The sequence below is a fragment of the Poecilia reticulata genome, linkage group LG3 (genome assembly GCF_000633615.1).
Source record: "Poecilia reticulata strain Guanapo linkage group LG3, Guppy_female_1.0+MT, whole genome shotgun sequence".
Taxonomy (NCBI): Eukaryota; Metazoa; Chordata; class Actinopteri; order Cyprinodontiformes; family Poeciliidae; genus Poecilia; species Poecilia reticulata.
Window position 1 is genome coordinate 23,343,351 of NC_024333.1, and position 10,552 is coordinate 23,353,902.

Below are 10,552 nucleotides of genomic sequence, written 5' to 3' on the forward strand. Positions count from 1 at the left end.
CTATAGCTGCAATGTTCACTATGTCCACTTGATTTCTGTAAAGTGAATAAGAAAATGTCTATTCAGTTCTTTGAAAAAGTACATTTTGGAGCCAACAGTGAAAATAAATAAATTTACAACCATTAGTGCTGTGAAAAGTTTAAAAAAGAAAACCAGGGAATTGCATTTTTCAAGACTAACTTGAACTTTTAAATGACTTACTCTGAAATGCTTTAATAATTATGATTTATGTAATTCCCTCTTGAGACAAATGGCATTTATTGCTGGTTGTTGCACTTTGTTTTTATCGCAGCCACAGATGAGTAATCTTGCACCTAATGTGTAACAGTGCAGAATAACTTACAGGAAGTGCTTACTTCTCTTTAAGACTTAAGTGAAACGAGATATTTATATCATACAAAATATTCAGTCAACATGTGGTCAGTTTAAATGAATAATCAACACAGAACCTTGTCATTTTTTCTTCGTTTGATTAGTTTTTCCTTTCAAGCATTTTGCAAGACAAAGCAATCTGAAAGTCATAACAACTGAAAATGTAATCACTGCAACAACAAACAGGAAGAACAGGAAAACATCTACAGAGTAGTAGGAATACCAAGGCAGTCTGTGGGACTCGGTTCTCAGATGAGCTGCACCTTGGTGTCTTATTACAAATTCTATCCAGAAGAGGGCGGTATCGATCGGCTTCATTGGCTGATCCCTGTGCAATCTGGAGAGTCTTTGCATGTTAATCCTGTAGGATGGTTCAGACAGTACTTCTTTGACAGTTTTCAGAAATGTGTCCTCTTTGTCCACAGTAGCTAAGGTAAGGATCTTAGCTGCTCCTCTGTCTTGCAGTCGGAGAAGATTGTCATACTGGTCATAAAACACAGGTAAACCCACTACTGGTACTCCATGGTAAATGGCCTCCTGGACTCCATTTGTTCCTCCGTGAGCCACAAATAGTTTCACCTTTGGATGTCCTAAAAGGTCTTTTTGTGGCATCCAGTCAACCAGTAAAGTGTTTTTTCCCACATTGGCTGGTTTGCTACCTTTATAGCTCCAGATTACTTTCTGAGGTAACTGACCAAAGGCTTCAGTAATTTTGTTTGTCACATCTGAAGGGAGTTCACTCACAAAAGTCCCAAGAGACATGATGATGACGCCATGCTGTCCTGAGCTCTGAACAAACTCCTCCAGGTTCTTAGGAAGAGGTTTAGCTGGTTCACACTGAAAGCCCCCAATGTAGATGGCATTTGGCATGGTAGGACGGGGGAACTCAAAAACAAAATCCACTCTCATGAGCCACAGGTCTGCTCCCCGCAACAAGTCACTGTATCTAACATCTGGGCCAAAGAATTTATTACAGATGGCTTGATACTGGGGACTGATCAGAAAGGTGTCCTGAACTTCCCAGATGGTGTAGAAAAGGAGATTTTTGACTCTCTGTATGAAGGTCATTTTGTCTGTCAGTCCTGAGCCTGTCATTGGGATGTAAGATAAAGGAGACGGTGCAAGGGCTAAGTGGCCCTCCCCACTGGTAACCCATCTCACATTATAGACTAGCGGTAGTTTAAGAGCGTGGGCTAACATTATCCCAGCTCCCCACGCAGGATCAGTCATTACCAGGTCATACTTTTTTGCCTTTAAACCATTCATAAACCTTTTATCCTCCAACATTGTGCTGGCCATCTTGCACATCATGCCGTGCATGTCGAACATAGCTTTAAACATTTCAACCTGCAAACTCAGGAAGCTCATAACAGAGCTCTCTCCTCTCTCTAATGCAAAAATCTTTCTAAGGATTGGGTTGATGAAATCATGATTGAAAGCTCTGGCAACAGGAACCGTGATGGTTTTGTAGTATGGAGAGTCATTCTTGATGTACCAGCTTTTATTGGTCCTTATTACATCAATGGAGTGCCCACGAGAGTGGAGAGCTTGAATCATAATGTCCATATTCACCCAGTGGCTGCCTTCCAAAGGAATGATCAAAATCCTGCCACCGTGACCAACTCTCCAGGAAAGGAATACTGCAAATACTATGAAAACATATGCTGTGGCTTTCCCCCTGGATTCCATCTTTAGCCTAAAAGAAAAAATATATATCATTTCACAAACTATTTCTATGTAAAACATGTTGTTTTACATAGAAAATGGAAAAGAAAATCCATTACCTACCTGCTTTGAATGAAGGGGGTCTAGTGAGATTCTTAGTTTTCTGTATGAAACATCTTCTGTTCTGCACAAGAAAGGCAATTGAAAATTCCAGAAAAAACGTGTATAAAGCGATTATGGATTAGCTTACCTTGGTGGGGGAGGCTGTTCAGCAAAAAGAAGTGGTCTCTTTGTTCTGCATTCTGCAACAAGCCTGCTTTGAATTCAAGGTTGTTCTTACAATCTGAGATCCTTTTTAGATTGAACTTTTATTTACCAACCTACAATTATTGTCATCTTTAGCATATATTAATTAGCAAACTCATGTTGGCATGGTTTGCAAAGTGACAACAGCTGGAAAAACAATAAAATATAGCTCATATGCATGTTTTTTTTATAAATATATATATATAAACTTTCTTAATTATTTTTTTGAATGATCAATCATATGTCACGACTCCTAAGTGGCATTGTATGATCCTGATCAAAGACTAAAGGGTATTTGTTAAAATAAAAGGCTAGGTTTGTGTATATTTGAGTCTATCTGTCTTTAATTTTGACTTTTTTGAAAATTCATCCTATCATGAAAAAAGAACAGTTCAAATGCAGTAATAAAACTCCCAAATGTCTGTAGTGACACACAGACACTGATGTTGCCTTATGTAAACTACTGACAAGTACATAGCATAAATACATTTGTATATATATTTATTTATTTAATATAGCAAATTATTTTCAGTATGCAGTACACAGTTGAGTAGGAACTGGCCAGACTAAGAGTCAGCTCCAGTGATCCCGACGCCATAGTCTCATGTGTTCTGACCTTCATCTACAATCATTAGATATACAGTAAATCATAAGCAGAAGAACAGGATTCTGGATGTAAGCAGCTTAATGAGCTTCCTCTACAGAGTAGCTGAACAACTCTTGTCTTCACCCCTTCTGTCTTGATGACCTTCTGATTTTGTAGTTTTAATTTATCAACATTTTCTGTTTTGGAAAATTGTCTCATTTTTCTGAGGAAAATGCTGTGTAAGGCATTTTGTTCTCTTGTGACCTTATACAAGAGAACATTATATTTTATAGGTGTGTGGTCACTTGGAGGCAATGAATGCTCCAGTAAAAAGCCTATGGGTCTTCTTGGCATTGTGACCAAATATTTGTGCTGCAGAATTTGATCTTGCCTATGCGCCTGTAATAAAGCTGTTGTGACACAGTTTGGTGTGATAAATTAGTTGTCTTTTCACCTAATTTCTTGACATACAATTGGTATGCTGTTAATATCGCTCTTTTACAGCTTGTTCAAAGAATGCAGAGTTTGTCCTCTGGTTGAAAGGAGAGCTGGGAATTTTAAATACTGACAAGAAAGACTGTTAGTCTGTAAGTAGATTCCAGTTAACAGAACATTTGTTCTATATGCTAAGCTAAAACTCAAATGACTGAATTCCCTCATAAGTCCTTCAGCTCTGCAGAGGCCTTTAGCAAAACATTCAAGTCACCCAGGCATGTTGCTGTAACAAACGAGTTACAGGATAGTAGCTCTCCAGGACTGAGGTTGGGCACCCCAGAGTCCAAAACCATGCCTGAACTTTGTTGTTACTGAAAAATGTGACCCACCTTTAGAAGGAATTCAAGATGTTTGCTCTGAAAGGAAGCAGATTGCAGGCTAACTTCAAGTCCTGACAAGAAAATCTGCAAGGAGTCAGCAAACAAGCTCTTATGTTTAGCTCAGAAAATGTTTTCCAGAATGCCTCTCATTAGAAAGCTTATGATAAAAAGAAAAGGAGAGTTTTACTGCTGAAATTATGCACCAGAATTGCAAGTGTACTGATGCAAAATATTCTGTAGATCTACGCATTAAGAAAAGTGCAAAATAGAACAAAATGAAACAAAAAGAATGTCATATTAATGACATGCTTTTACTCAAAGGATATGTTCTTCCTGGATTATGTCGTTCTGTCCATTGCTACGGCAGTTGTCATGATTTAAACTACATAAATATGTATCTACTTTTTCTTGTGTTGCTTTTCCTGTCCAGCTGCTCTTTAGAAACAAGCTTAGAATAATACTATAAAATGCACATGTATACATGTCAGCAATAACTGTGTTCAGAGTTGCAGCATTATTTCTGGCACAATAGAATATCAGAAATCGAATGCAAAGGAATGTCGTGAATAGTCTGCACTGTCATTCAAATGTCTCAGATGGTCTGAAGAGCAGTTAATGTGCTTTTCTTTCATCTCCCGTTGTGATTAAAGACGTTTCTAGAGAGTACTGCCGGGATGAGTAGGGACGATGATGCTGGCCCATTTGTGAATGACTGGGATGAAGAGGAGAGCAGATCCAAGAACTGCCACCAGAAGGAAGGCCCACAGAAACATTCGATCCAGGACCTGAGCGGCAAACTTCCAGTCTCGCACCACCTGTAGGAAAAAAGAAGCACAAATCAACCACTAAGAATATTACCAATAGCTTTGTGATAAGGAAATTTGGAACTGATTAATGATTGGTATTCTTTTTCAGCATTTTGTGAAAAATGCTTTAAAAAGGTCAAACTCACCTCTCTAACCTGGTTTTCTTTAACTACATGCATGGTGATGTAGCGAATAGATTCCAAAGCTGCTTGGAGGTTGTGCTGGGTGTAGAGAAGTGGCGTGAGCTCAGGGGTTGGGTTTGTCATCTTCCCTAATCCAACATTTCCTTCTGATTCAGGCACTCTGGCTGCAGCGTAGCGATCCACATGGCTGCGCATGCATAGCAGCTTAGGTAGCCGATGTAGGAAAATCCTTCTCACCCACGGTGCCATGCAATTATGTGTCGATGAGGAGCGATGGTGGATGTTGATGGCAAAGACGGTGATGACTATTGAGAGTGTGACAAAGATCATGGTAAAGACCAGGTATTCCCCAATAAGAGGGATTGCCTTGGAAGAGGAAGGGATGATCTCTTCAATGACCAAGAGGAAGACTGTGAGCGACACCAGCACCGAGGTGCAGAGAGAGATCTTTTCACCTCCGTTTGAGGGCAGATAGAAGACAAGGATGGTGAGAAAGGACAGGCCAATGCAAGGGATGATGAGGAAGAGAGTGTAGAAAAGAGGCAGTCTGCGGATAATGAAGAAATAGGTGATGGTGGGATAGGATCTGCTGCCATCAGTTCTGAGACCACGGCTGCCTGTTGCTTTCACTATCTCCCATTCCCCATTGTCAAAATAATCCTGCTTGTCCACATGGAAATCTTCCAGAAGGACGTCCACCTATGAGAATACATCATAAAATTAGTAACAGGTTACCACTGCTAATGCACTGTGCACTTTCAATGAAATTTAGACTCACTTGTGAGCCGTCATAGGTCCAGGATCCAAACTTCATTGAACAGTTCTGGAGGTCAAATGGGAAGAAGGTGACATCAATGGTGCAGGCGGACTTGTAGTTGGCTGGTGGATTCCATGAAATGGTTCCGTCATACTTTACGACAGCCTTAGTGATAGTTCCCTCAAATCGTCCATCTGAACTGTAGAGACAAAACAACCTGTGTGGCTCTGTGTGGTGTGATTACAGTTTTCTAAAACCCTTAAATTATTACCTCTAATCTAATATTATCATATAGCAGCCCGCCCCATTGTGTCACATACTTGTCATAAAGTACAACATCAGGAAGCCAGATCCTGTCTGAGGGAACACGAATGGCTGTGATGCCCAGAAAGTCTTCAGGGCTCCATCTCAATTTCATATCAACCCATTCCTATACAAGAGAGAATAAATAATTTCAGGAAAAAATATAAGTTCAATTTCCTTTGCAACAACTGACAATGGAAGGCAACACTGTTTGCTTTGGTTTTAGTATCCCATGGCATTGACCTGACACATACAGTTAAAGTAAACGGGCTAAAAACAGCTTTAAATTGAACATATAGCCACTTTGGGAATGATAGATCATCTCACCTGCCCCTGCCCTTCAGTTTCCCAATGTGGCATGATGTAACTTATCACTGTGGCAGAATGTATCCGAACTGAAACAAAGAGCTGGGTTTAATAATTTATAAGACCCGCCACAGGGTCCATATATACAGCTGACAGGAGCAGGAGAGGGGATGGAGCGGGCATGGGGAAGCAGGTGTGTAGGCACAGGGTCGAATTGGCTCAAATAGATGAGAACTGTCAGTGAAATGCCACCAGACCTGATTAAAAAATCCCCACAGAGGGACAGACTGCTTCTGCTTACCTGCTAGGACTGAAAGCACTTTCACACACAAAATGGCTATGGACACCAAATAGGTTTACCAGGACATTAACCTGCAGTATGAAGAAATGAAATCTAAATTCAGTTATGTATGTATTACTTTACTTGCCTGTTTTATCCAAACATTAGTTGTCATTAACTGGTTTTTCTCATCCTGAAAGGGAAAATAAAAAAGTTAATGACTATAACACAAACCTTCAGAGCCATTGCAAAGGATTAGAAAACCTTTAAGCTCACCACATCAACCAGCTGGGAGATGGCCAACCCAAACTTCACACTGATAGTCTGGTTTAGGTACTCCACTGGACGAACCCATTTCTGGTAGTTTTGAAAGAGGTATTTGAACAGTTTGTCCTCTGCTTTTGCATAGGAAGAGAGATTTGGAACCTCTGACATGTGAGAAAAGACAGAAAAATACAGGTTTTACGGGTTGAGTATGAAGTAGAACACTATCCTGGATTTTTCTACAGCATTATGTAGGAAAATACATAATGTTGTATTTTTCATAGAAAAATTATGTCAGCATTATGCCTGACAGTTTGATTCCTCATTGATTTAAAATTTTAAATGAAAACAATTAAGAGTATTTGTGTTTCAAAATTATAAAAAATTGGCACGATGATTGCCCGTCTAATTTGAGAAGCAAAGCCTCACAGGAACCGTCCACTAAGCTCTGACTCTGTTCTTGCAATCAGAAGGAAGAAGATCCATGTTTGCATATTTTTCTCCATCAAGCTTTAGGAGTGCTAGTTCATGTTTAATCTTATTTGGACTGGCATTGATGGATAGTAGAATTAAAATATTTCCCAGGAATTGTGGAAAGGTCCACCTGTCTCCTCTATGTAGTGCTTTTCCAGTCATTTTGACCACTCAAAGCACTTTATACTCTAGAGTCACATTCACCCATTCGCACACTGATTAGTAGGCAATTTGAGGCTAAGTGCCTTGCCCAAGGGCCACATTGACATGTAGCAGAAGGAAGCTGGAATTGAACCTACAACCTTCTGATCACAAGACAACTATTCTACCCACACAGCCACAGTCGCCTCACTTGCATTGTCTATACTTGCATTATATTCTCCCTTGGTTCCTTCAGTTACTCTTGGTTTATTATGTAACTCCTAGTTTCTGCTCTGCTTTTGGATTTGTTTCGGCTTCATTTCCTCCTTTGGATTTTGTGTAGTAATTTAGCCTCCTTTAAAACTAGCAGTACAAAAACAAAATCCAGTCCAGTCAATTGTCTCATTAGAAATAATTTAGAGGCCTCTGCACTTTGCCTAAGCACATTAGTAAACAGCATCATCTGAAAATCTTAAATAATATCGGACAAGTGCAAAACTAATCAAAACAGGGCAGTCTTAACAGGCTGGTGAGAAGAGAAGCAGCTTACAGAACCATGCTAACTCTAAGGAGTTGCAGAGATCCAGAGCTCATGTGAGATAATCTGTCAAGAGAATAGTCCTGCACTCCCCAAATCTGGGATTTATACGAGCATGGTAAGAAGAATGTCATTTGCAGTTCACCACAAAGCATGTAGAGGACAAAGCAACTTCGTATTAGGAGTTGCTTTAGAAAGATGTGGCCAAAATTGAGTTATTTACCCTACATAGAAAATTCTGTAATGCTACTATGTAATGTAATGTAATGTAATACAAACAAGTTTATATTTTCATGATACATGACTATATAATATATTATATGACATGATAGACCAAATCTTATCAAGAATCTATGTGGGGACTTAAAAACTGGTGTTCGGAGTTGTTCTCCATCCAGTAAACTTATTTTTGATTTACCCAATTAAAAATAGAATGGGTAAATATTCCTGTCTATATGAGTGTCAAGCTTGTATAGACACAACAGCTGTAATTGCAGCAAAAGGTGGTTCTTCAAAATGCTGAGTCAAGGAAGCTGAATATCGCATTTTTCTGAATTCAGTATCCTTTTTCTTTCACCTCTGAATTACACACACTGGTGAGTTGTTCTATCAGTTAAAATCCAGATAAGATCCACTGCATCTTCTGGTTGTGGGGAGACAAATAACGAAAAAGCTGATGAGGGTGTCAATATTGCAAAGTACTGCAGCTGAAAATTCACCACAATGATGGCCACACAGGTGTGTATCACTAATATAGATACATGCCCAGCCACTCACTGTGCGATAAATAAATTCAGGATCACCCTGCCTTCTTTACAACATGCTATCCCATGAGATAGGCTGTTTCCTCTTTTTGGAAATGTTGTTTGTGGCCTGAGGTACTGTTGGGGAAAGAAAAAAACAATGAATAATATCTGTGCAGTTTAATCCATCAAAACTAAACTAATCTGCTGCAGAGTAAAATTAATATTTAATGTTACCCATTGCATTTTGATGAATAATGTTGCTGCTCAGGAGTGAAGCATTATGAAACAAAAACACTGTTTTCAAATGAACATAAATTACATAATTTGATGGGTGGCTCATTCCCGATATGAAGCTCTTCAGTGATAGTAAATCTTTGTTAAGGCAGTCTAAATACAATAATCCATAAAAACAGAATGTCCCTGGCAGTTTTTATTTGTGTTTACTTCAGCTTGATCCACTCATGTTGTCAGTTGTTTACATCTCTGCTTAGAAAAGCTCTTAGATGCCTTGTTGCTTGAACAAAGAATGCTTTATATTTACCTAATTTTAATCATGTATTCTTTTAGATTTAAAAAAATAAAATAAAAATAAAAAAATCATCTGGACTTCATGATTAGGTATAGTACCTGATGCATTATATTTTGTACTGACAGAAAGCAATATGTATCCCTTTTTTCTACTTGAATAATTTAAATAAGAGTTTTTTCATGCATACAGTACAATACTTACGAAAAGAGTGACACAGGTGGTACCAGCACAGAGATGGAAGCAGCATCAGCAGCAGTACATGGAAAGTGGTCGCCTCTCCTGCTCTAAGCATCATGTCAAAGTTGAACACAAGCAGCTGGTCTATTAGGCATCCCAAAGCTGTCAATAGTAACATAAATTCAAAAAACACTCAATAAATTGAGTCTACTAAGAAATCACCTGTATTTATTGGCAATAACCTTCATTTATCTTGCCTACATGCATCTTCTACTGACCACTGGACCGATAACACTTTTAATACAGGAATAGCACCCTGCACAAATCGAGAATGCCCTCCACCTTCACCTTGCAAACATGAACCTCTTATAAGAAATAAATGCAGTCCACATTGCAGCATGCACAGGCTGGATGCGTACCTGCTCCGACTCTTTCTCATTAACACAGAATCCAGCGTGGCGGCAGATGAAAGGTGGAGGGAGTCCTGACAACAGCAACTGTGCTGCATCGCTCTCCTCCATTCCAGGCAGGTTCTTTTTCTTGCCTCCCACAGGCGCTGCTGCACTCCCGGCTGCATCCAGTTGTGCACAGGCAACGTATTCTGTTCTCCTCTCACCCCTCCTTTTCCTCCTTCTCCCTCCTCACAGTCCTCCTCAGCCCCTCCACCACAACCGGCATCTCTCCTTCTGTGCTCTGAGAAATCCAGCCACTCATCACATGCAGTAATAGCCATCCTCTGAATTCAGTCAATCTGCTGCCCAGACCAAAGCACTAAATGGCGAGCTTTGATTCCCATCACCATTACAATGTTTCCTGTGATCCACGTCTGCACAGGTGGGGACATGGTAAGACATAGCAAATGGGAGAAAATTGACGTTTTCTTATGTTTTGTGGAAATTAGAAAAAGAAAAACAACGGAGGTGTAAGAAAAAAAAAAAACAATGGAGGTGTAAGTACCATTTTTCAGGGAATCTTATTACAGATATCTGTAATAACCCATTCTGTTGTGGAGTAAATGTGAAGAGAGGCATCATTATCATGCAACTACCAAGCAAGAGAAGGGAACATACCTGAACTGACTTGTATCTACTATTTCTAATTTTGAGCCTATTTGTGTGTTCACTAACCTTTCAACAATGTGTGAAACTTCAGAATTCAATTCAAACTTATGCTGTGAAGTCTGTGTTGTATACAGATTTATTACATACAGATGTAATAAATCCGTATGTAATATGGTTATGGTTTGTACAGAGTTCTGCAGTTACTTTTATCAATTTGGATGATAAAGAAAAACAAAAAAATTTAATGTTCAAGAAAATTAGACACAGTGATGTGTGATCACTA

General features: G+C 39.3%; 1 protein-coding gene and 2 pseudogenes across 2 annotated transcripts; 1 reads left to right on the plus strand and 2 right to left on the minus strand.

The window, feature by feature from the left end:
- Positions 1-445: 445 nt before the first annotated feature.
- On the minus strand, positions 446-2,729 carry LOC103462691 (UDP-glucuronosyltransferase 2C1 pseudogene; annotated as a pseudogene).
- A 98-nt stretch (positions 2,730-2,827) lies between these two features.
- chrna5 (cholinergic receptor, nicotinic, alpha 5) lies at positions 2,828-9,958 on the minus strand. Of its 2 annotated transcripts, none has more exons than XM_017303943.1 (8): positions 9,628-9,958; positions 9,233-9,315; positions 6,616-6,767; positions 6,488-6,532; positions 5,771-5,880; positions 5,472-5,649; positions 4,697-5,392; positions 2,828-4,559 (listed from the first exon to the last, which is right to left on the minus strand). In XM_017303943.1, the coding sequence occupies exons 1-8, from the start codon at positions 9,939-9,941 to the stop codon at positions 4,401-4,403; spliced, it is 1,737 nt and encodes a 578-aa protein (XP_017159432.1). In that variant the 5' UTR covers positions 9,942-9,958; the 3' UTR covers positions 2,828-4,400. The 2 variants fall into 2 exon arrangements, with proteins under 2 accessions (XP_017159432.1, XP_017159434.1); XM_017303945.1 differs by having other exon boundaries at positions 9,233-9,370; positions 9,628-9,719.
- LOC103462688 (UDP-glucuronosyltransferase 2A2-like) overlaps positions 9,936-10,552 on the plus strand; it is a 4,307-nt pseudogene continuing 3,690 nt past the window's right edge.